We start from the raw sequence: 22,503 nt of genomic DNA, 5'->3' as shown, positions 1-22,503 counted from the left end.
TTTCATTTTATATCTATCTATAGGTCCATATATCAGTATTATTTTATGAAAACATTTATTACGCTTGTGGAGAAAAGAAAATCACCGACTTCTTTCTTCGTCAGTTAGTTAGTGGCGGAACAGATCTTCGATAAACTTATCGATACGAAATGTGTATACGACTAAGCGATATTTCAGTAAACGATATTTAACAAAACGATTGTTCGATAACATTAACAGCCAACAATTCGATTACTTTTCAAATATAGGTTTCAAACGAAATCATTGTGCAGCAATTTGTTTCATGAATTATTTATTGTAAACAACTAAAGTGGCTCAGGCAATAGATTTACATAGAATATACCAGTTTGCGAAGAGTTCTCTAATCCTTTTTGCAGTGATAACAGCTGCAAGAAAGGGCGCTCTTAAAGGTCAGAGTGCGCATGCCGCCGAGGCACAAGACACGACGTTGTATCTGAAAAAGACGGAGATGATGATCAAGTGCGATTTTCATATTATTTCTTTAGTACTGACCTCCTCGGATTTCATCATGTTGCAGCATTGACCCACAGATACCACCGGTTTGGGCGGTCTGAATGACCCAGTTAATGCCATTTGTATCGACGGCACCGCATATGACTCACAGAATCCGCGACAGGCATTGGTTGTAATATTGAATTCCACACAATCTGGTATTGAGATTTTACGCGTATTTCCCACCTTGTGGCAGCCGGGACGCAACCACATGTCCTTGCCCGCCTGAGTGCCCTCGCCGACCAGAAAGCAGTCACACAGCAGCAGCCAAAACAAGCAAGCCAACAACGATTGCGACTTCATCTCTCTAGAATGCCGATGCGGACTGTTGCATTGTCTCCAATCAGCACCAGCTTTTATTCCATCTTCAGCCAAATACGGCGACTGCGCAAACAAGGCACGGATAATCTTGTCGTGGGCAATGGACCACACTTAATGGGCAAATTGAAAAGGGTGGGCAAGATTTGTGTGCCTTACATATTCATGAATCTAAACATCGTTTGCATACTCTCATATTGAATACGGCCAAGAAATGGTATAATCGGAAGATGATGTTAATGTAAATATCTATGATATAAACTAATTGTCATGTGCCAAATATAGAAAATCTCATCAGACCTAATTTAAAATATTATTGCCAAGTCCTTGGACGAATTTCGCAATCATTATATAAATATAGTCACAATTAAAGAAACGAAAAAATTTAATATATTTTATTGTATATATAGAAAATAATAACATACCTCAGTTAAGAGATGCTTATATTTAGTACAAAATAGACTCTAATCATATAATATATTTTTTTGAGGTATGCAAAATATGAATAAATTCATGAGTATTAATAATCGAGTAAGACAACATATTTTAATGGATCTACGCTTACATTATATATAAGTATAGATAAAACTACCTGATTATTATCGACATTTATTTTATTTTTATTTTTTTTAATGTAGATTAAAATTTATTATAAAGATACCAAGAATATTTTCTTGATAATTACGAAAATAAAGCATTTAAAAACATAAAATACTATTTATAGGAAGTTGGATTCTTAAGATATTTAATATCAAGATTCTGAATCAAAGAGTTAAATTGAATAAGTACAAAAAATAACGACTTTGGCTTAGGCTTTGTGATAGACGTCTACAAAACTAGGAGTAAGTTAAAAAAAAAAACCGGAGACATTTTGGATATTTATTTTTTAAGCTGTGTCTATGCGTATCTTTCCCGACTTTTGGTACTTTTCTATGGGGCAAATACCTTTGAAAAGGAAGAAACATTGGTAAGCGATTGGAGTTTTTGGAGCTAAGAGCCAAAAGCGTTTGAATATAAATAAAAAAAAATTATCTACTAGAGTGCGTTAAATTTTTTGTGAGTTTTTCACTCAGTAGTCCCATTCCGTTCGTTAAGAGAGCTGTCTCGTTGTTGTTGTTGATTAATTATCAAACATTATTTCTGTTCTGTTAAATACGGAGAAATCTCTCCCTAAATCTGCCCACAAAAAATATAAACTATCAACATTACGCGATTCGCTTGGTAAGATACCATGATGATATACTCTGATTAACAAAGAAATCTCAATGTGATTACATCAAAACATCCATACGCCAAAACTTGTTACCTGCTTCACTCAGACAAGGACCAGGATTTCAAAGGCCAACCGAGAATAAATCGCTGGATCGCTCATCGCCATGAATCGACAAAACGCAAATCATTTGCATGGCATGAATGAGGGTCAACTGGAACTGGTACCAATACAAATGATGGACGCAGATTTTCAGGGGGATGAATTAGATAATGGCCCCGCCCAGAAGATCTCGTCGAAATCCCTAACACCCATTGTCAGCGATCAGGCTCTCAACGTGCTCAACGAGCTGCGCATCGCGAATCTTCTCTGCGATGCACAGATCTCGGTGGGTGAACAATCCTTCAATGTCCATCGTGCCATTATGTGCTCCTGTAGTTCCTATTTTCGGTAAGTCCTGGAGTCCTTTGCAGGTGCCACGCCCATCCCCTTCCCTGCCTATGTACACCGACCCAAGCCAGAGTTATCACACTTGGACGGCATATTTGTCGGATTCTTCTCTTAAGATTCGTAATTTTAGAGTTAGAGTTATCAAAATTGGAAGGTTTATTTCTAGGCAGCTCCCCTTAAGATTGGCTATCGTAGAATTAATGCTATCTCACATGGAAGATATATTTTGAGACACCTCCTCCTAATTAAAGATTATTAAATGCTCGAGGAACACCCACTAACCCACTAACCACTCCCCCACACTTACAAGTAGGTTCCTTGCAACTTGTGGTACGCTGGTATCAGAGTATTCCACAGTCCTTTGTTTTCTATGACTTTTATTAACTTAATTTCTCTCTCACACTCTCTATCTATTTATCTATCTATCTCCTTCTCTCTCCCTCTCTTTGTTATTTTGCGGTGTACAGCGTACAATTTACGGGCTTCAACAATCGAGCCGAGGCGGGAGCTGATGAGAGTCGCGTGGTACACATACCGGGCATTAGTGCGTCCATCATGAACTGTGTGATTGAGTATGCATATCTGCGGCGGACCAACATCACCGATGACAATGTGCACGAGCTGCTCATCTGTGCCGACTATGTGGGAATGGTGGGGCTGGTCAAGCAGTGCAAGGACTATCTCGGACGGACACTTAGCCCGGAAAACTGTGTCAGCATAATGGGCTTTGCGCGGTCAGTATGTGAATTGATTTATGGTGCTCCACATCCCACGTTGATTGATGTAATCCGATTTTAATTGATTTTGAATTTTGCTTGCAGCTTTCGGTTTCTCGAGGACTTGCATCAGAAGGCACGGAATTACACGCTGAGATACTTTACGGATGTGGCCGCCCGCAATACGGATATACTGGACATGAATGTCAACGACTTTTACAGCATTATTAGCGATGATGAGCTAAACACACGAGAGGAGGATTACGTATGGAAGCTGTGCGTCAAATGGATTGACCGAGATCCGGACAATCGCAAACAGCATGTGGCCCATCTAATGACGGGAGTGCGCCTTGGCCTGATGACACCCAAGGTAAAATACCCACATAACTGAATCAATAATATTTGTACATTCAGATAAATATCAAATAATTCGTTGCTCGTATTCAAATCAGCTACAAATATTCAAGACTGACAACATTTAAGTATAAATCTATCTTTTCAAGCACTTTGTCGGTTTGTCGAAGAGCTTAAATTTTAATATTTTAAATATATTTTGTATTTACATTATGCACATTCCATTCAGTATTTAATTCAAGAAAAATGTACTCGTTTTTTCAACTACAAAATGTACTAAGCTGAGCAAGGTTTCTGACTCTTACCAATTTTTAGTAGGATTGGGTTCTTTCGGGTTGCCCAATTTGTATTTTTTTTAATTTTTTGAACTCTTCACTTTGATTTTTAAATTATTTGATTTGTAACTTTCAAATTCATTTTACTTTCAAATTTTTAATTTTTAAAACCTTTCTTAAAATTTGTAGACTACTTTACATCGAGGGTCTACATTAAATAAGTAAAAAAGCTTTTTCTGAGTATCCCCAATCTTTGCATTGAATGTTGGGACTTGTTTAAATTTAAATATACCGCATTATATTATATTCAGTATTTCATTTTTTGTTTTTAATTTTAAATAACCAATCTAATTTAATATGAAACTTAAGTTTAAATGGCGCTGCACATTTAATGAATAAATATCTAATTGTGGTTATTCTGTTTTTTAATTTATTTATTTGATATAAATCATTTCATCTGCAACTTTAATATTGATTTAAAATAATAAATAATTAAATATGGTTTTCGCTGGTTTCAGCTCAAGTTTTTTCTCTACGGGATTCGAAAAAATGTATAAAAATAATAAATTATTTAAATTATAAGTGGTCACCAAACAAAAAACAATTTTTAATTAACTTTTAAGCGCACATTTAATAAAAATAGATAAATAAGTTTAAAACTTGATGCCTTGATTTGCAGTGCTTCATGGAGGAGGTCAAGGAGCATCCGTATGTTATGCAATGCGAGACCGCCAAGCCGTTGATAGTCGATACCTTTAAATTCATGTATGATCTGGACTTCCTTAACCCACAAGCCGAAGAGGTAAAAACCACCTTTTGCCCAGCAATAAATGATACCTGATACCTGATACTTGCCCCTCTTAAAGCTAACGACGCCACCGCTGGCTATGCCCCGGCTGCCGCATGAGGTAATCTTCGCCATTGGTGGCTGGAGTGGTGGCACATCCAAGGGCTGCATCGAGACCTATGATACGCGAGCCGATCGCTGGGTGACAATCAATGCGGAAGATCCGGCCGGACCGAGAGCCTACCATGGCACCGCTGTGCTTGGCTTCAAAATCTTTAGTATTGGTGGCTACGATGGCGTCGAATATTTCAACACCTGTCGTGTCTTCGATGCGGTCCAGAAGCGTTGGAACGAGATTGCTCCTATGCACTGCCGGCGCTGCTATGTGAGTGTGGCGGAGCTAAATGGCATGATCTATGCGATTGGTGGCTATGATGGACACAATCGCCTCAATACCGTTGAGCGCTACAATCCCTCAACGAATCAGTGGTCCATTATTTCGCCCATGAATATGCAACGCTCGGATGCAAGCGCCTGTACCCTGAATGGACGGATCTATGCGACGGGAGGATTCAATGGTCAAGAGTGCTTGGACAGCGCCGAATACTATGATCCGTTGACCAATCTGTGGACACGTATACCAAACATGAATCATCGTCGCTCCGGTGTCAGCTGTGTGGCATTCCGGGATCAGCTCTATGTGATTGGCGGCTTTAATGGCACATCGCGACTATCGACGGGCGAACGATTCGATCCCGAGACGCAATCGTGGCACTTTATACGCCAAATGAATCACTCTCGCAGCAATTTCGGACTGGAGATCATCGATGACATGATCTTTGCGATTGGCGGCTTCAATGGCGTCTCCACTATCTCGCACACCGAATGCTATGTGGTCGAAACGGATGAATGGATGGAGGCAACTGACATGAACATTGTACGCTCAGCGCTGTCTGCCAACAATGTGGCCGGGTTGCCCAACAAACGCGATTACATCCACAAGGAGCGCGATCGCCTCATGGAGGAGCGACGTCAGCGTCTGATGGCCAATGCAATGGCCCGCGAGGATGTTGCCAGTCCGAATCGCACGCAGTCGATGGTCGATAACAATGATGCCGATTTGGATGATCTGCACGATGATGATGATGCGAGTGCCAATGAGGATAACGATAATGAGGAACTGGATGCGGTCGTTCTGCCGCTACCAGCACCAGTACCAGCTGGTGCCAATCCCAATCGACAGACGGAGAATCGTGGACCGGAAAATACGCGGCGCTTTCGGGTGCAGCTGCGTAATCATCGCTATGGCTCGCATCATGAGATCCGCCGTCGCTCGTAGACGTCGCCGACTCCACAGCCGACTCCAAACCCCGGCCTTGACAAATAACACACACTACTAGAGGAAGTGTTAGCGTGGGCATATAGGTACAGCATTCATGGTACAGCAATTCACAGCGTGGCCCACGTCCATAGAAACCGTATTTTTTCCATACTCTTTTTTTTAAATGACCCTTTCGATTAACGCACACATTTCTCGGTTAACCATTCAAAAATTATTATTGCATAGCATGGACCATTTTTTGGACATGTGAATTAACAAAATTCTGTGATCGAAATTGAAATAGAAGTAATATAACAAAATTATTTGCACCATACACAAAAATTAATAGAAAAAAATAAAGTTTATATATATATATATTATGGATTGTTTTAATTATTGGAAAGACGGCACAAATATATTGGTATATATCAATTTAATGAGTTGAAAATAAAATTGACTTTATCGTGTGTTTAATTGAGATATTTCTGTTTCTAATATCGAGAACTTTTTTATAAGCCCGGGCCAACATTATTGCATTAATTTATTGTTTGGACTTATTACTTAAGTAATTCGTACCGGCTGACTAACTTTTTGGAATTTATTTTTCTTTTTTTCATAATTGGCTGATTTACAATCATCAATAATATGTTCTCAGAGTGCCCACCTTTGGATGATTGGGCCAAAGTCATTTTGAAAATTAAAAAAAAAATTGGTGAATTCAGTTCTTAATATGGTAAACTCGCCTTTAGATCCGTGTGGGGAACCAAACAAGCTGTGACATTAAATTAATTAATAGTTTTTTTAACAATTAACTAAGAAAAAGTCTAAGCTTAAACATTAATTTAAAATTCTGCTTCTGAAGACTTTTTAACGACGAGCTTGTCCGATGCGCACAACACTTGAATAAAATTAATGCAAAATTATTAATTACTTCATTTAAGTCTGGTAATGAATAAATATATGTTGCTTGTAATAAACAACAGTACCCAAATATTATATGCACAATAAAACACAGAATATTAATAGTGGCAAATGAAAAATTATATTTTTACACTCTTAACGCACATTAAATTTGAATTTAAATTGGTAATGCCAAATGCTTCAGTTGCAATATGCAAAATTCAAAGAATTACCACCTCCATTTTAAGGCAAAACAATTGAAAGCAAAGGACAAACTGGTGCGCAGACGTCACAGCCAGAAGCTGACTATAAATATGATGGAATAATCAAAACCTAAATCATATCGCAGGCGACTGCGACGTGAGCACCAACGATAAAAAGAAAGAAAGAAAGCTGCACAACTTTGCAATGCTCGCCGCAGTGTTGTAAGTGACGCAAATAGCGGACATTGTAAAATTGAGAAATAAAACTCCAAATTTTTTATTAATTTTTTGTAGAATGTGCATGCTATTTGTAGCATCGCCAGTGTTGCGTGTGGCAAGCGCACAATTGGTGGAGCTGCAGCCAGTAAGCAGTGGACCGACAATTGCGCCACTTGGCTGCCATCGTCGCATGTACACGTACAGGGTGACTCAATCGGATGCTCAGGGTCACGAATGCTGGGATCATGTGAGCGTCTGGAGCTGTTGGGGTCGTTGCGATTCCAGCGAAATATCCGATTGGAAATTCCCATATAAGCGCTCCTTCCATCCGGTATGTGTGCATGCGAATCGTCAGCCATCGGTGGCCATGCTCAAGAACTGCCATCCCGATGCGGATGAGAGTATACGCAAATATAGCTATATGGAAGCCATCAACTGTCATTGTCACACCTGCTCCACCGAAGACACCAGCTGCGAGGCACCAGCCAACAATGGCATGGACGAGCGCAAGGGCGATAAAGTTTTGGCACTGACTAATGACGATTCTGGCGCACTGGACTATTAGGCATTCTGCAGCACTGGCTTTATTTTTTGTGTAGTTCAGTGTAGTATGGCGTTAAAAACAAAATAAATCTTTTAATTTTGATGGCAAGTTGCATTCAAAGCATACAACTTTATTTGCTCGTTTTACATTCATTCACATCTTAGTTGTTTGGTGGTTGCTTTGATTTAAACTAAAAATGTTATTTCTTACAGTGTCCGGATAAATCTAAATATATATATATAATATATATGTATTTTTATAATATATAAAACAAAACCATATATTTGACGGTTAAGCGCATCGAGGCGACTACTACACACACACACATCCTGAATCCAGGATTGCCCAGGATCACGAGGACTAGGCGACGCCATCTACAGGAATTTTGGACTTGAGTTTGTGTTGTTGTTCTCCTGCGACAGCAGATATAAGCAGTAAAGCGACGATATGCCCAAACCAATAGCACCGCCCAAGGCACACTTTCGCAGGCCAGCTAAAATTAAAAATTAAAAAAATAAATATAAATATAAAATAAATAAATAGTATACATTTATTTCCATTGTTGCTCACCTGTGGATTTGTATAGCAGTCCTGTGGCGGAGCCAGCTATTATAGTATTTACATTATCATCCTGATCTCGAGCATACTGTAACAACACTCCACACGCCGAGTAGAGCACAGCCAACGTTCCCAAGGTATTCGCTGTACCCGAACCCTGTTTCATAATGTGATTGATCAATCTGCAATCAAAGGAAAATGTAATATTGTTTTCCATACCAGATTTAATATACCATATACCACTTATTAGAATACTCTGGTTGGAACAAGTCTTAGAAGGTTTTATTCCAAACTAGGATACCCTGCATCCAATGTGGTTTGTTCAAAATAAACATTGGTTAACATTATCTGATTTTCTTATCTTAACAAAGTCTCAATAGTATATTAAAATAATTATATATAGTAACTATCATTGATTTTTGATGTTGATCAATAATATATATACTTTATATGGTCGGAGACGACTTCATTACAACATTTACCCATTCTTAATGGGTTTAGGCTAACTGAAATACTGCATAATTTTGAAGAGGTATCTGCCTGACCTGCCTTCCAAAATTGTGGACAGTAAGTTAACTTATTTATTAAGTAGATAATTATTATATAAGGTGAAAGGACGGTATATAATAAATATATACATTTAAATACATTTATATGTATATATGTAATATGAACCTTTCCCTTACGACACGCATGGTCAAATGAATATTTTCAGCAAATAAGTTAAATTTAAAAAACCAATAGCTTCTGACAAAATGGATTAAACAAATTGAAATGTTTCTTAAGCAAACCATTAAGGTGATAAATTAAATATTTGTGATTGATTGCCAACTTACTGAGTACGACGGAGTTTCCCCGTCTGATTGAGCGCATTCGTCGCTTTAAAGCCGTTGTAGACACCAGCGAGGCCACCAATGCCACCGCCAATCATCACCGATGAGCCGATCTGTGAGAAGGCCAACTCGAAGCGACCACGCTGCTTGTTTGCGCCCTCGGGAAAGATGAATTCTGGCTGCGCCTGCTGCAGGAATCGTGAATCATAGTTAAGGTACGGTGAGACCGGAGCACTACTAAATGTACTCGTTGCCGGTGTGTAGTTTGTTGTTGCAGTCTGTGGATCGTCAACTGCAAGCACTCATTCAAAAACAAATTGATGAAATAATAATTTCAGATTGCGTAATTTGCGTTTTGCTTACCGGTTGGCGATGGCGCTATTGAGAATGGTTTCCGTAAGTAGTCGTCACTCATTTTGGAATTTAATCGCTTGCGTTGCCAAGGTAGGTTACTAATTTATGATAAATTAGCTGCCAAATTATTTGTAGCCCAAAAAACACAAATGTGGATACGGTTTGCGTTTTCCGTGCTCCGCCTATGTTACTATTTTTCCCTAAATTTTTTTTTGTTCTCTTGTCAGCGTGACATTTGTATCGCACGTGTGTTGTGAAGTACACTACATGCGATTGTTACACAGCACTAGCAATTTAAATTTGCTAAGGCATGTATGGAGCAGCTAGCACAGCTGTTTCAAAAAATCAGCTGTTCCAAAAAATCAGCTGTTTGCCTCTTGTTGGGCAACACTAGGGAGCAAGCTGAGTTTGTAATCGTTATCGAGTTAAGCGAGTATTTTGCAGCACTACGGCTGTGGTTTTCGTTGAGTGCGGTTGTGTTTTGATGGTTTGGTTTTTTTGGGTCGTTGGTTTGTCCATTATCCTTAATTAAAATCGTGAAAATTAATAATAAGTAAATTGTGCGGCCAGCAAAAACAAGGAGCGTCAAGCTAATCGACACGGAAAACAGCAGCTCCAAATATATATATATTATTTAAGCGCGTAATTACCAATTGTTATCGTTGTTGTGGTTGTTGCTGTTGCCGTGTTGAGTAGGAGCAGTGGAGTGGGAGCAAAGGTAGCCGGCGTTTAAAGTGTATATTTGTATTTACTTTGGCTGCGCCGAGCCGCCCTTCCCCTCACCAACCCCTCTCTTTCAATGTCGTCCACCGAGGTGAAATTGTCGCGTCTTCTGGGACTAGCGCAAAAATTTAATAATTTCTATTTGACAGGTGAGTAATGCCACACAAAAAAATTCATCTCCGTCTTTTATTTATTTTTTGTTGTTATTTTGGGTATGCCTTGTGGCCATGAAAATGGGTTTGGCCGCTGCTGACCCTGTATACACACATACACACACATATTGTGGGCGGCCTGGGCGCCAATGTAATAATGGGTGCAGCACACACAGCATAGTTTACTGCAATTGCTGCAAAGTGTGAGAGCAAGAGAGAGAAAGAGCGAGTGCGAATTATCGATTAGTTTCCTTACTTGTGTGCGCGTGTGTGTGTATGCAACTGCTGCTGTTGTTGTTGTTGTTGCTGCTGCTGCTGCTGGTGACGTCTGCCAACTGTCTCATTGCCATTTCGTTTTAGCAGCATCCACTGACATTGAAATTAATTTCCTTTTTGGCTATTTTTACGATCAGCAAATTGCAATTGCGCAAAGAATGTCCTTCTATCGGCGCAAGTTGTTATTGTTATTGTTATCGATCTACACAACTTCAGTGTCGATAAATTCACCTGTTGCGCTCTCTTCTCGTTAGTAATGTGATGCTCGCATTTGCATTTCTTTGTAATAAACGGTGATCGTATATAAATCGAACAGCTGTCCGCCTATCGGATTACTGCATTACCAGCCACAAAACTTTTATGCATTTTACTGCACTTAAACAGAACAAAAAAATATAGCAACAAATTGTTAAACAACGAAGCAAGCAACTCTTATGTAAGATCAATTATATATGAACATATATGAATAAATATAAATTAAAGTATGCACGAACTTAACGAACGAACTATATATATATATTTATTTTGATCTTACGATCTTACGATCTGCAAATTATTTGTCAGTTGTGCTTGTGTTTGCGGTTGTAACAAGACTTTTATCGCATCACCTTGAGGTCAACTTTTGGCATTTTTAGCGACAACAAAACAGCTGAAACATCTCACAAATATAGAAACAAACACAAATCACACAACTATACTATACTATGTATGTGTATAAATTTAGAGATAGATGTTTATGGCTTCATTAAGTGCAAAAATTAAAAAAAAAAAATCGGCCCATATGTTCACCTAATTGAGATAGAAATGAACTCTCTCCCGCTCTCTCTCTCTCTCTCTGTTCAATCTGTATTTACCACTCTTTGGGTCTGTGTATCGCCGTTGATAAGCGGCATGCGCGCTTTCTGCTATTCGCCATTTGTTTGTTTTTGCTTTTGTTTTTGTTTTTTGCTTCCAAGTTTTGCAACTTGTTTTGCTACGCATCTCAAATTTAAATACTCAAGTATTCATTGGGTTTTATTGAGTATTTTGTTGTCTTTATAAACAGGTCTTTCTCTGTATATATAAATTTATATACAGTCGATCAGTATAATTTCTGCTTTGTTTTGATTTGATTTCTAGCCACTTTTATCGTTTGCCTTTGAATTGATATTTCTTTGTGCTTATGTTTTGATGCCTCGTTTGTTTTCGTATTTACATTCGCTTCAGTTTGCCCAGTGATGCCAATTAAGTTTGGCAAACTGTAAATTCGGCGACCATCTCGCCAACCAGCACAATCCACTTTTTAACACTGGAATTCATTATCAGCAGACGCAACTTGATAAAAGATTCGAGCAATTAGCATTATTTCATTGAGGGAGCAGCGATAATTCAAGGCGAGATAAGACTATGAATGAACATGTTTGTCTTGTAAAAAACGTATGTGAAAACAATGGAATTTGAGCTACCTTTAAATAATAAAAAAACAGCTGTCTATAAAGACAAAAACTGACAGCCAATTAAAACAGCTGTCCCAGCAAAATTGCTTCAACTTTTATATACGTAGAAATGTGTGTTTGATAATAATATATTATATGTATTTTTACTATACACACGTCATTCGGAATATTTGCTTATTTTTTAATTTTTATGTTTGTACTTAAATGAGAGCTCCTCGGCTGAGTGATACCCTGGACCATGGCTTGAATTGTCCTAGCTCACACATTTAGTTTTAGCATAAATAAATATATTGTATTATATATATTTTTAATATACACATTCAAAATCTAAACAATTGCATTAAAACAAAGACTATAAAGTTTTATCTATAGTCTTTGATTAATTTTATTAAATTTGTGAACAATAATAAATCGATTGAGTTCAAGCTAAAGTACACAGAGTAGAAAAGTATAATTCCTAATAGGTATTTGGGGGCATATCTTATCGAACAGCGCGTGCTGTGTGTGTTTCCAATTGAGCCTCGAGTGAACCTTAAATCTTTTTGTTTGTTAATGAACCCTGCACAAATTTCAACCGGAAATTCCCATTAAGGTTCACTAGACGGTTAATCATAATTACATATATATAAATAAAACTATCAATGTCAGGTGATAAGCAGAAATTCAGTAGTACTGTCTCAAATTATTTGAATCTATTTATGTATAGCTCTCGAAATAATCAACACAATTATACATTTCATACGCTGTTATTACAAAAAGGCAATTGCCTTTTATTTCATATGTCGACCTGTCAAAAAATGACTCAAGGTGATAAAAGTATTAGTTGAAAAGGTGTTTCAAGTGTTTGTCATACACTCATATAAACAGTGGGGGTACAAAGTTTTCTGCTATATATTATTAATTAAAATGTGAATAAGCTTATATATGCTCACAGAACTACATATATAAGATTAGGCAGATAAACCAGACTACACCAATAAAAACAAGACCACCGTGTATTGCTTGCCAACCCAATTAGAAACAAAGTTTATTTCTTGCCGAGTCCTTCATAATGCGCTTGTCCATATCAATTGCAAATTGTCTGTCAAGCAGCTAATTAACGTTAATTGTGTTACAGGCTTTCATAAGGGCGACATACGTCCATTCTTGGTTGAGGGACAGCAAGTTGGCCTCATTAAATCGGATGTGTTCAAGCAGCTGCTCAAGTATCCGGAAGTGTTTTGCATACGTGACTGTGAATATACCAAGCAGGTGAGCATTATTAAACAAATAAAATCTAGACAATTAGATAATTTTTATATATATGCATATTTATATATATAATTGACAGGGGCTTGTGGAGCTGAATCCGGCATTTCGTGATTACAATGAGCGCACCGCACAATTGGAGAAAGTATTACGTGATCTTCGCAGCGATGGTCTGTTCTCGGCTCTGCAGGGCTGGCGGGATGAGTGCTTTGAGGTGAAGTCCGAGCACAAGGCATTGCTGAAGATGGAACGGGCGGCGACACCACTGTTCGGGGTGCGCAAATATGGCGTCGATATCAATGGGTATGTGAGGCATCCGAAGCATGGCTTGTGCATTTGGCTGCAGCAGCGATCCAACACCAAAGAGACGTGGCCGGGCAAATGGGATAATATGGTTGGTGGTGGCCTATCCGTTGGATATGGCATCATGGAGACGGCCATTAAGGAGGCCGGCGAGGAGGCATCCATTCCATGTGATCTCGTCAAGAATTTGGTTTCAGCCGGCTGTGTCTCGTTCTTTTTTGAGAGCGACCAGGGTCTATTCCCCAATACTGAATATGTCTTTGATTTGGAGCTGCCAGTCGACTTTGTGCCACACAATGCCGATGGCGAGGTGCAAGCCTTCGAACTGCTGCCAGCCAATGAGTGTATGGAGCGTGTGTTCACGCCCGACTTCAAGACGACCTCAGCGCCAGTGGTTATTGATTTCTTGATACGACACGGTTACATCACAGCCGAGAATGGTATGTTCAAGAAAATATATATACAAATTAAACAGACTTGCGTTAATCGATTCAATTGCAGAGCTAAACTTCACGCAGATTGTGGAATTGTTGCATGTGCCGTTGCAGTCGTTGTACACGTACAAAACTCGCCTGGAGCAGAAGCTACAGCAGCATCAAGCGACACTGCCCAATGATGATAGCAATTGCAATTGTGCCAGCTTGCCAAAGAGACCGCTGGAGAACGGGCACAACAACAAGAAGGAGTCGACTTAGGAGTCAAATCACCAATAACCAACATGGACAACGAAATTACGGAAGAAGAGTATCATGTGGCATCAAAATCGACAACAACCATTGCATTGAGAAGCTTCGGACTAGTTTGAGAGACTGCTTTTGTAGTGGGATTTGTGAAATCCAGAAAAACAACAGCCAATAATATATATACAAATACATAATAATAATAATAATAATATAAAATGCAAAAAAGAATAAGAAGAAAGTATAAGCTGAAAAAAAACCAATCAACCAACCAAACGAAACGAGAAAAGTATAACCTATTAAACTAAATTATTAATTAATATAAATGCAAAGAAGTAAAAGGAACACTTAATGTTAAATTTTATGTTTTATCGATGTGTGCAAGTCAAGCAAAAGTGTATGTGCTGTTTATACATTTATATTGGTATACACATGCTTATATGCGTTACATATATATATTTATAAAAATTATTTACAATATTTATTATATATACGTAGCACATGCATCATAAGCATAAGCTAAATATACATACTTTATATATACACATATACGTACAACAACCTACTATGTATTTGACGAAAATGCCCGCATCTAACTTTAGTAGTTTTGTGCTTTGATATTCCAATCATGTAATAATTGCAAACGACAAACGACGCCACATTCTTAGAATTTTTGTGAAAAATTATAAGCTATATAGAAAACAAACGGACAAGTTATATAAACATATATATATATATATGCCTATATAACACCATTTATATACGATAGTTAAAATATAAATTATTTGTAACGAGATATTAAAATGACATTTACTATTACATATGTGTGTGTGTACCAAAGTGCTCAAACTTAAGCAAAAATGTAATATTAATTAGTTTTCTGTTGAATTTGTAAAACTTTTTTAACTTAATAAAATGAAATACTTAAACAACGTTCAGTTGCAAAAAAAAAAAACATATTTGAATCAAAACCGATAACGAGTGGCTCTGCTGGCAATCAAAAGAGCAACTCTATGCCAGGGCTACAGCGCCTTGCTGTATGCCAGAAGCAACCCTGCAATATGTCAACGGTGGCAACGCCAAACAGGTAGCCATTTTTCTTTCTTTCCCCATCTTCACGACCGCGTGGACGTCGATTCGTAAAAGGTTAGCCAATTATTTTGTGGAAATTGCATTTAAATGCAAACCAATGCAGTTGAACGCGATACCAATTGCGCTCGCGTGTCCGCTGAGTGAAATGTTGCTAAAGTGCTTGTTTTTTTGTTTTACAGGGAACAACAGTCAACGATAAGATGACCAACTCAAAGGGTTACCGCCGCGGCACGAGAGACATGTTCTCTCGCCCCTTCCGCAAGCATGGCGTCATTCCCCTGTCCACATACATGCGTGTCTTCAAGAACGGCGACATTGTCGACATCAAGGGACACGGTGCCGTGCAGAAGGGTATGCCCTATAAGGCGTACCATGGCAAGACTGGCCGCATCTTCAATGTGACACAACATGCCGTTGGTGTGATTGTAAACAAACGTGTGCGCGGCAAGGTTCTCGCTAAGCGCATCAATGTTCGCATCGAGCATGTGCATCACTCCAAGTGCCGTGAGGATTTCCTGCGCCGCGTCAAGGAGAACGAGCGTCTGCTCAAGGATGCCAAGGAGAAGAAGATCTGGGTGAACCTCAAGCGTCAGCCTGAGCAGCCAAAGAAGGCTCATTTCGTCAAGAAACTGGAGGAACCCATCGCCCTGGCGCCAATTCAATACGAGTTCGTTGCATAAACTGAAAGCGAAGTAGAAAAAGGATGTGTTTTTTGTTGTTTACAATTTGTAACTGTGAAGATTGGTTTGATTCGAAACTAAGTTCGAAATAGAATTGATTTTCCATCCGATTGCCGTAAACAATCAAAAAAGTGTGTGTTTATTTTAAGGGTAAATAATAAAATGTTGCTAAAGGAATCAAAGTTTGGCTAGAAGAAGCATAAACAGCTGTGAATGGCATGCTTCTTCTTCTTCGTCTAGATTGTGGCTTGCAAACAAGTTTTAGATTTGTATTGAATGAAAAATGAAAGCTGTTGGAAAAAATAATAATTCCAATATTTGTGAAACATGTGGCAAGTGCTTTTTGAAGCCTGCTCTGCTCCATCGCCATCTAGTTGTGCACAGTCGAGCTAAATTCTTTGCAGTAAGTCACTCCTGGCTTTGTTTCACATTAAAATTGGGGTTATGAATGGTAATGTTTACAGTGCAACAGATGCTGCAGTCAATTCACACAGAAAAGTTCACTGCGGCGCCACCTACGCACTAAGCATGATGAGGTCAATGACAGCGATTCTTCCCAGGTGGCACAACAGGCTCTAGCTGCCTTAAAAGCACTGCAAGTCAGTCACACAATTGTCGCTAACAAAGATGTACAAACTCCTCTCGAGGAACAGCAGCTAATCAGCTGTCAAGTGGTGCAGGTCAAGGATGCGCTGAATCCAAGGGGCGAGTTGCACTTTCTCCCCACGCAGCGCGTACAGCGTCGCCAGCAGCGTGTTAGCTACTTTTATGTATGCGACTATTGCTCCAAGGAGTTTAGCAAGACCTACGATCTCATCCGGTAAGTTGAACAGCTAGAAACAGTTGCTCAAGATTAAATACAATCACATTTAACACATAAATATTGCAAAAGTAGTTCATATGTTAAGATATGCGACTATTCTAAGCAACGTTGTTATAATTGTATATATTTATTTTAGGGAAACAACATTTATTATTTGTGGTTTTAATGTGGAAGCATTATCCAAAGATACAAAAAGGCTATAAGAAGAAATTTAACGATTTCAACAGAGTTTCAGGATGGAAATTTTAGTTTTGTGGTTCTTTTAATTTTTCGATTATCCGCAATGAGCAGAACATATTAAAATAAATTCACAACAATTATTGCATTTTAGACATCGACGCTCGCATACCAAAGAGATGCCTTATTGCTGCACTTTTTGCTTGCATCGTTCTGCCACCCAGGCCAAGTTGAATGAGCATATGAAGAGGTTGCATGCCACCACGCCAAAGAAGCACACATGCAGCGAGTGCAACGCTAGCTACAGTTTAAAAGCCAAGCTGCACAAACATTTGGCGACAGAGCATCCGGATTCGGTTTACAGCTGTGCGCAGTGCAAGCGAACATTCCTCAGCCAAGCAGCCTGCGAGGCACACGAGAAACTTGAGGCAGATATGCAGGTGGCAAAACTGGTGCCGCTGTTGCCCCAGCCAGCGATTTCACAGCGCAGCTACAAATGCATCTACTGTGAGAAACAGTTCAGGAGAAAATTCAACTGTCGCATCCATATGGTGACCCACCTAAAGCGTTTGCTGGTCACGCGTAGAATCCCAAAGCACAGCTGTCTGCAGTGTGGCAAGAATTTCAAAAAGCTGCACGATCTGGAACGGCATCTGTTGACGCACTCCAAGCTCAAATTGCACATTTGTGGAGTGTGCCAGAAGCGCTTTACGCTCAAGCTAACATTAAACCGGCACCTGCAGACACATCAGGCAAAGCGCAATCGCATAAATTGTCAGGTGTGTGGCAAATCCTTTGCGTCCAGGACCTCCTTGCTGTTACATTTGCGGCTGCACACCGGCGAGCGGCCATTCAAGTGTGAAATTTGCCAAGAAACGTTTCGAACGTCGGGGCACAAGTTGGAGCATGTGCGAGGTGAACGGCACAGGAATGCCTCTGGCTACAATGCGCTTATATCTTGTGATGAGGTTTAATAATAATAATAGAGATCTATATATATATATATTTTATAAATATGTATCAATACTACTATTACAACTATCCCTCCCCTCGCACAGATATCTCATTGATTAAATCCCGGCGATGTGCCATAGTAGAACTGTTTGTCAAACTGTTGACTGTTGGACAGTTCGCTTAGCTTCTGTCGCTTGTCCGCCAGTATGAAATCATCCTCCTCAACCATTTCGGAATCGCCGCGCTTGCGACGCACTGCCTCCGTCGCCGCACATTCTGCCGATTCGTCCAGCTCATGCACTTTGTAGACTAGATAATTGGGCTCTATAAATTTGTTCGATCTGCAAAGATTGATTTCGATTAAGCCACACATATTTTCCAATCTCTACTTGCACACTTACAGGGGTAGAATGTATGGATCGAAGGGAAAGAACGTCTCAAGTATTTCCTCGGGCATCAGCTTGTCGTGACCATAGAAGGTGGCCAGTTTGCGTCGTGCATTGCGCTCCAGCACAGTGTGGCAGTAAGCCAACTGGTGCGTCCGAGCAACACCAGCAAATGCGGTGGCCACCGGCGGCAGGCAATAGCGCAACGGATTAAAGTGGCACATGGCCAAGCGGGACAGTTGCAGTGTGCTCAGTAAAGTTAGATCTGCCCAGAAGTAAGTTAATCAGTTATTATGTATATGTGGAGTGTATATACAAGGAGTACTTACTCTTTGGATGGATGGTCAAGTCGCGTGCACGAAATGCGATTAAATAAAACATGGCTTGGCAGACGGAGTAAAATACCATGTTTGCCTTGAGTGAACAATTTTTGCTGCTAAACTCATCCGAATCATTAATGTAGGTGTTGGCCCAGTTGCTCAACTCCTTCAAATAGTAGGTAATAGTGCTGAAATTAAATGTATATTAATTAATGAATATTATTGATGATATCTAACGAACAATTGCAAAGTTCTCTCATTTCCACTCAGATTTAAGTCTTGAATGAACCGAATAGTTCGCTAATATTTATGATTTCATTAGATAAAAATACTTACCTCAAGGGAGCAAAGCGTGCACGTGCCAGAAAGCTGGCAATATAGCTAACAGCTGCGTGGCGTTTGACCGAAGACACATTGGGATTCTGCACCTTCTTCCAGAGACCACTGAGAAAGATTTCCGTGTACAGGGGACGTATGCTGCACGCATGAAAAATGACGAACTGCACGTGATGGGTGTTGTGGCTGGGCAGCAGCACCTCGTCGAATATGTACATGAGCATCTTGAAGAAGCGACTTTTCGCTATGCGCTGATCATCGCTGCAATCCGGCTGCGGACGGCATTTATCGTCCAGGAACTTTAAAAGCTTCAATAGACATATATCCAGCGTTTGAGCAATGGAATGCTCTAGGGGTTGCGGCTGCTTTTGCTGTGATGTGTTCACATCATCCATTTGAAAGATGGCATCATCCATCTTATCATCCTCATCATCTGTTTCCTCCTTGAGAGCTTCGATTTCCTCGCGTGGCGCATTCACATCCAGTACGAGCAGTCTAAAATATGAATTTACATTATTAAAGTAACTAGAAACAGTTCCGTTTATAAACTTACTTTTGCAGTACCAGCTGCAGCAGCATCTCCTCAAACACCGGCTTCGACTCCATCAGCCAGAGCACATTGTGCAAATAGCCGGCGATGACGTGGGCTGGCTTCTTAAAGTAGGGAAACTTGGCTGCAATCGTGTCGTTGATGACATCGAATGACATGGGCACAGCTGTGAGAATCCGATTGAGCAGACTGTGTACAATTTCCAGATCAGCACGCACACGGTCTGATGGCGAGCCGTTAATCCACTCCGCCGACTCCTGATCGTTGGGTATCCAATTAAGGATTAGCTTCGTAATGCCAATGTTAATATAAAAATTATGACCAATCATAACATCTACGCTGAATTCAGTGTACGCCTGAATCGCATCCCAGCTACGTTTCTTCCAATTAAGCGAGAGCAGTGCCTCCACTAAATTGGCAAAGTCCGTTGTCAGGCTGTGCACGATTTGCCGCGCATCCTTCATAATCTCAATGACTTCCTCATCCTGTGGCAAGTGGTCAATAAATATATGTGTGTATATCATTTAGATATATTTATAACTTACGCTGAGTTCCGCCTCGCACAGAAAGTATGTGAACTCCTGCACAAGATGGAAATTTTTTTCCTCCAAAGCGACTCGCACCGATTCGACGATGCCCTTCTCCTTGGGCGTTACGAAGCGCACCTTGTTTATGGCTGCTGTCTTCACGCGCTCTCTGTCCGCATTGGAGAAGGCCTTCAATATGGACGTATTAACCGTTTTGCTACTATACACAGACATTGCGTATCGTTTTTAATTTTCAAGGTATTTCCTAATAATGCGCAATTGACGTGTGACAAGTTTGACCAATCAGCAACTGGTGTTAAGCTGTCGATTGTGGCCAAGCCCTTTACGTTTTATGAATTAAACAACAACGAAAATAATCTACTTGGTTTGTACTATACAAAACTGACATTATTTATAGTTAATATCAATTTATCTTCGAAGCGATTTTGCTAGCGTACGCCGACAGCTGAAATCAAAACACGTGTGGCCTCTCTTGCAGTGTGACCAGATATTGTTGATTTTTTCATTTTTGGACAGTCGCCACGCACACCGACACAGTTGTAATTCGACGCACATGCGTTGCGCGTTTTTCTTAACTGCTGCATCTACATAAAAATAATGGCATCGTTTTTTATGCTGGACACTGCTGGCGACCAGCAACTGTGTGGTTCAAATGCCGAGCAGCCATCCGCTGCATTGTACAATGGTATATTCAGGGAGCGACAGGAGCAGAGCGAAGATGACGAGGAGGAGGAATCGGGTGAAGTGGAGTTGTTTGGTGTCAAAGTTAGCTGCAAAAATGTTAGCAAAGTGATCGCCTCCAGCACGCAGCAGCAGCAGCAGGAAACGAGTATGCAAATGCCATCCAAAGTGGCCATACAACTGGATGAAGTTGCTGAGCGCGTCAACGAAGCCGTACAAAATGCGGGCACACGCATAGTTGAGAAACGCCATCGCATAACAGAATTGCATACCGAAATTGGAGAGGATTTAAGTGTGCGCAAAGCGAATGTGGAAGTGGATATGGAGCAGGCGAAGCGCATAACTGGCATTGAGAAGCTGCAAGCCTTGCCCACCGTCTCCAGACGCAGGCAGCCCATCTTGAATAGAGTAAGTACTCCAAAATGTACCAGAACACCTGGTTTTGAGTGAAGCAACTGTGATGAAATATTCGACAACCGAAGCTGCACCAAGGGTGCAGCCAGCGCAGACACCTGCTGCTTGAGGTAACTGCCGTGTCAACGACTCAATAGACAAAAGCACACAGTTTCGTCCGTTGTAATCTTAGCGGCCGTCTCGGAGCATGCGGCGGTCGCTGTAAGGCCAGCGGAACAACAAACGCTGCCATTTTTACGCTAGACTGTTGTTTGTCGCTCAAGCTAAAGCCAAATAATTTAGGCGTGGGCTCACAATTATCTTATTTTAAATGAAACGCTAGGTGCTATTGTCGCCCCATGCACAGTAGTTATCGAGGCAGGTGTTGTTGCCACATTGACGACGTCTTTAGTAATCTGAGTGCTCAACTATGCTAATTATCTTTATATATATGTATATCCAAATATAAAAGAATCTTATTATTAATTACAGTCTGAACGCAGCAAGACGAAGGGCAGCGGCTGGTTTGATTTGCCAGCAACAGAAATCACAAGGGAAATGCGCAATGAGCTGAAGATCATACAAATGCGTTCGGTTTTGGATCCCAAGCATTTCTACAAGAAGAACGACCTCAGAGTGCTGCCCAAATACTTCCAAGTTGGCACAGTGCAGCATTCGCCACTCGACTATTACAGCGAGCGGCATACGAGAAAGACCAAAAAATCTCTGGTTGATGAGCTACTCGCCGATGAGGACTTCCAAAAGTTCAACAAACGAAAGTACAAAGAGGTCATTCAGCGCACCGATAAATCTGCGCATCGCAAAGCCATGAAAAAGATGAAGAAACTGAAGAAGAAGAAGAATAAATAAATTGGAAAATTTTCAATTACAAATTGTTTTTGTGTGTACTTTCTTTCTAAGATCGAATGTGAAATTATTCCTGACATCACAAAAAGTATATGTATTCTAGTTGAGCATATAGCCAGATTCTTCCGTTTAATTGGAGACATCTACTTTTGATTTGATACTATCTTGATTGTACTTGGCATACGTCCGATGTCTTGACATACAAGCATTCTTTAATTTCTTTAAAACCACTTGGAAATTTAATTTAATTAAACCGTAAACAGTTTCTTCCGAATTTTTTTGAGAACTTCTATTTTTTGGGTTTCCGGAGACAAGTTGTCTTA

At 40.0% G+C, this 22,503-nt stretch overlaps 9 protein-coding genes, 1 long non-coding RNA gene and 1 other non-coding gene across 14 annotated transcripts; 7 read left to right on the top strand and 4 right to left on the bottom strand.

Moving 5' to 3' along the window:
• Positions 1-288: 288 nt before the first annotated feature.
• On the bottom strand, positions 289-835 carry LOC6566437 (thyrostimulin alpha-2 subunit). The gene is made up of 2 exons (XM_001993047.2): positions 514-835; positions 289-454 (listed from the first exon to the last, which is right to left on the bottom strand). Exons 1-2 carry the CDS (start codon positions 814-816, stop codon positions 362-364), a joined length of 396 nt encoding a protein of 131 aa, XP_001993083.1. The 5' UTR covers positions 817-835; the 3' UTR covers positions 289-361.
• Positions 836-1,715: 880 nt separating this feature from the next.
• LOC6566436 (kelch-like protein 10) lies at positions 1,716-6,304 on the top strand. 2 transcript variants are annotated; one of them, XM_001993046.2, is made up of 6 exons: positions 1,716-1,798; positions 2,151-2,491; positions 2,959-3,225; positions 3,313-3,577; positions 4,516-4,638; positions 4,703-6,304. In XM_001993046.2, exons 2-6 carry the CDS (start codon positions 2,208-2,210, stop codon positions 5,960-5,962), a joined length of 2,199 nt encoding a protein of 732 aa, XP_001993082.1. In that variant the 5' UTR covers positions 1,716-1,798; positions 2,151-2,207; the 3' UTR covers positions 5,963-6,304. The 2 variants fall into 2 exon arrangements, with proteins under 2 accessions (XP_001993082.1, XP_032595513.1); XM_032739622.1 differs by lacking the exon at positions 1,716-1,798 and adding an exon at positions 1,986-2,052.
• Positions 6,305-7,220: 916 nt separating this feature from the next.
• Positions 7,221-7,907, top strand: LOC116805689 (thyrostimulin beta-5 subunit). The gene is made up of 2 exons (XM_032739285.1): positions 7,221-7,269; positions 7,342-7,907. The coding sequence occupies exons 1-2, from the start codon at positions 7,253-7,255 to the stop codon at positions 7,829-7,831; spliced, it is 507 nt and encodes a 168-aa protein (XP_032595176.1). The 5' UTR covers positions 7,221-7,252; the 3' UTR covers positions 7,832-7,907.
• On the bottom strand, positions 7,818-9,776 carry LOC6566435 (mitochondrial import inner membrane translocase subunit Tim23). Of its 2 annotated transcripts, none has more exons than XM_032739284.2 (4): positions 9,565-9,776; positions 9,205-9,502; positions 8,381-8,550; positions 7,818-8,303 (listed from the first exon to the last, which is right to left on the bottom strand). In XM_032739284.2, exons 1-4 carry the CDS (start codon positions 9,614-9,616, stop codon positions 8,185-8,187), a joined length of 639 nt encoding a protein of 212 aa, XP_032595175.1. In that variant the 5' UTR covers positions 9,617-9,776; the 3' UTR covers positions 7,818-8,184. The 2 variants fall into 2 exon arrangements, with proteins under 2 accessions (XP_032595175.1, XP_001993081.1); XM_001993045.3 differs by having other exon boundaries at positions 9,205-9,493; positions 9,565-9,775.
• Positions 9,777-10,030: 254 nt separating this feature from the next.
• Positions 10,031-15,299, top strand: LOC6566434 (uncharacterized protein YJR142W). Its single transcript, XM_032739283.1, has 4 exons — positions 10,031-10,427; positions 13,260-13,393; positions 13,473-14,133; positions 14,195-15,299. Exons 1-4 carry the CDS (start codon positions 10,355-10,357, stop codon positions 14,386-14,388), a joined length of 1,062 nt encoding a protein of 353 aa, XP_032595174.1. The 5' UTR covers positions 10,031-10,354; the 3' UTR covers positions 14,389-15,299.
• On the bottom strand, positions 10,451-10,716 carry LOC116805690. Its single transcript, XR_004365341.1, has 2 exons — positions 10,687-10,716; positions 10,451-10,615 (listed from the first exon to the last, which is right to left on the bottom strand). It is a non-coding gene; the product is annotated as an uncharacterized LOC116805690 (long non-coding RNA).
• Positions 15,300-15,439: 140 nt separating the features above from the next.
• LOC6566400 (60S ribosomal protein L21) lies at positions 15,440-16,322 on the top strand. Its single transcript, XM_001993043.2, has 2 exons — positions 15,440-15,519; positions 15,645-16,322. The coding sequence occupies exon 2, from the start codon at positions 15,666-15,668 to the stop codon at positions 16,143-16,145; it is 480 nt and encodes a 159-aa protein (XP_001993079.1). The 5' UTR covers positions 15,440-15,519; positions 15,645-15,665; the 3' UTR covers positions 16,146-16,322.
• Positions 16,323-16,397: 75 nt separating this feature from the next.
• On the top strand, positions 16,398-18,165 carry LOC6566399 (zinc finger protein 569). Of its 2 annotated transcripts, none has more exons than XM_001993042.2 (3): positions 16,398-16,548; positions 16,610-16,965; positions 17,300-18,165. In XM_001993042.2, exons 1-3 carry the CDS (start codon positions 16,429-16,431, stop codon positions 18,117-18,119), a joined length of 1,296 nt encoding a protein of 431 aa, XP_001993078.1. In that variant the 5' UTR covers positions 16,398-16,428; the 3' UTR covers positions 18,120-18,165. The 2 variants fall into 2 exon arrangements, with proteins under 2 accessions (XP_001993078.1, XP_032595007.1); XM_032739116.1 differs by lacking the exon at positions 17,300-18,165 and adding an exon at positions 17,105-17,286.
• LOC6566398 (RNA polymerase I-specific transcription initiation factor RRN3) lies at positions 18,129-20,703 on the bottom strand. Its single transcript, XM_001993041.2, has 6 exons — positions 20,237-20,703; positions 19,695-20,176; positions 19,142-19,636; positions 18,815-18,993; positions 18,501-18,750; positions 18,129-18,440 (listed from the first exon to the last, which is right to left on the bottom strand). Exons 1-6 carry the CDS (start codon positions 20,450-20,452, stop codon positions 18,209-18,211), a joined length of 1,854 nt encoding a protein of 617 aa, XP_001993077.1. The 5' UTR covers positions 20,453-20,703; the 3' UTR covers positions 18,129-18,208.
• LOC6566396 (deoxynucleotidyltransferase terminal-interacting protein 2) lies at positions 20,672-22,454 on the top strand. The gene is made up of 2 exons (XM_001993040.2): positions 20,672-21,328; positions 21,806-22,454. The coding sequence occupies exons 1-2, from the start codon at positions 20,837-20,839 to the stop codon at positions 22,181-22,183; spliced, it is 870 nt and encodes a 289-aa protein (XP_001993076.1). The 5' UTR covers positions 20,672-20,836; the 3' UTR covers positions 22,184-22,454.
• LOC6566397 lies at positions 21,435-21,738 on the top strand. The gene has a single exon (XR_047240.2). It is a non-coding gene; the product is annotated as a small nucleolar RNA U85 (small nucleolar RNA).
• Positions 22,455-22,503: the final 49 nt, after the last annotated feature.

The sequence above is a fragment of the Drosophila grimshawi genome, unplaced genomic scaffold (genome assembly GCF_018153295.1).
Source record: "Drosophila grimshawi isolate 15287-2541.00 unplaced genomic scaffold, ASM1815329v1 contig_1377, whole genome shotgun sequence".
Taxonomy (NCBI): domain Eukaryota; kingdom Metazoa; phylum Arthropoda; class Insecta; order Diptera; family Drosophilidae; genus Drosophila; species Drosophila grimshawi.
The sequence above is the reverse complement of the archived record's forward strand: the minus strand, read 5'-3'. Positions and strand labels throughout refer to the sequence as shown.

What these genes read in the sequence shown, in the direction of transcription:
- LOC6566435 (XM_032739284.2), bottom strand. Translation starts at nt 9,616, where the DNA reads ATGAGTGACGACTACTTACGGAAACCATTCTCAATAGCGCCATCGCCA. An exon ending in GGGAAACTCCGTCGTACTCA is followed by an intron (nt 8,551 to 9,204) that starts GTAAGTTGGCAA and finishes CTTTGATTGCAG; the next exon opens with ATTGATCAATCACATTATGA. An exon ending in ACTGCTATACAAATCCACAG is followed by an intron (nt 8,304 to 8,380) that starts GTGAGCAACAAT and finishes TTTTAATTTTAG; the next exon opens with CTGGCCTGCGAAAGTGTGCC.
- LOC6566400 (XM_001993043.2), top strand. Translation starts at nt 15,666, where the DNA reads ATGACCAACTCAAAGGGTTACCGCCGCGGCACGAGAGACATGTTCTCT.
- LOC6566434 (XM_032739283.1), top strand. Translation starts at nt 10,355, where the DNA reads ATGTCGTCCACCGAGGTGAAATTGTCGCGTCTTCTGGGACTAGCGCAA. An exon ending in ACTGTGAATATACCAAGCAG is followed by an intron (nt 13,394 to 13,472) that starts GTGAGCATTATT and finishes TATAATTGACAG; the next exon opens with GGGCTTGTGGAGCTGAATCC. An exon ending in TTACATCACAGCCGAGAATG is followed by an intron (nt 14,134 to 14,194) that starts GTATGTTCAAGA and finishes ATTCAATTGCAG; the next exon opens with AGCTAAACTTCACGCAGATT.
- LOC6566396 (XM_001993040.2), top strand. Translation starts at nt 20,837, where the DNA reads ATGGCATCGTTTTTTATGCTGGACACTGCTGGCGACCAGCAACTGTGT. An exon ending in GGCAGCCCATCTTGAATAGA is followed by an intron (nt 21,329 to 21,805) that starts GTAAGTACTCCA and finishes TATTAATTACAG; the next exon opens with TCTGAACGCAGCAAGACGAA.
- LOC6566399 (XM_001993042.2), top strand. Translation starts at nt 16,429, where the DNA reads ATGAAAGCTGTTGGAAAAAATAATAATTCCAATATTTGTGAAACATGT. An exon ending in GTCGAGCTAAATTCTTTGCA is followed by an intron (nt 16,549 to 16,609) that starts GTAAGTCACTCC and finishes TAATGTTTACAG; the next exon opens with TGCAACAGATGCTGCAGTCA. An exon ending in AAGACCTACGATCTCATCCG is followed by an intron (nt 16,966 to 17,299) that starts GTAAGTTGAACA and finishes ATTGCATTTTAG; the next exon opens with ACATCGACGCTCGCATACCA.
- LOC6566436 (XM_001993046.2), top strand. Translation starts at nt 2,208, where the DNA reads ATGAATCGACAAAACGCAAATCATTTGCATGGCATGAATGAGGGTCAA. An exon ending in TCCTGTAGTTCCTATTTTCG is followed by an intron (nt 2,492 to 2,958) that starts GTAAGTCCTGGA and finishes TGCGGTGTACAG; the next exon opens with CGTACAATTTACGGGCTTCA. An exon ending in AGCATAATGGGCTTTGCGCG is followed by an intron (nt 3,226 to 3,312) that starts GTCAGTATGTGA and finishes TTTTGCTTGCAG; the next exon opens with CTTTCGGTTTCTCGAGGACT.
- LOC6566398 (XM_001993041.2), bottom strand. Translation starts at nt 20,452, where the DNA reads ATGTCTGTGTATAGTAGCAAAACGGTTAATACGTCCATATTGAAGGCC. An exon ending in CTGCAGCTGGTACTGCAAAA is followed by an intron (nt 19,637 to 19,694) that starts GTAAGTTTATAA and finishes TTCATATTTTAG; the next exon opens with ACTGCTCGTACTGGATGTGA. An exon ending in CTTGACCATCCATCCAAAGA is followed by an intron (nt 18,751 to 18,814) that starts GTAAGTACTCCT and finishes ACTTCTGGGCAG; the next exon opens with ATCTAACTTTACTGAGCACA.
- LOC6566437 (XM_001993047.2), bottom strand. Translation starts at nt 816, where the DNA reads ATGAAGTCGCAATCGTTGTTGGCTTGCTTGTTTTGGCTGCTGCTGTGT. An exon ending in ACATGATGAAATCCGAGGAG is followed by an intron (nt 455 to 513) that starts GTCAGTACTAAA and finishes CGTCTTTTTCAG; the next exon opens with ATACAACGTCGTGTCTTGTG.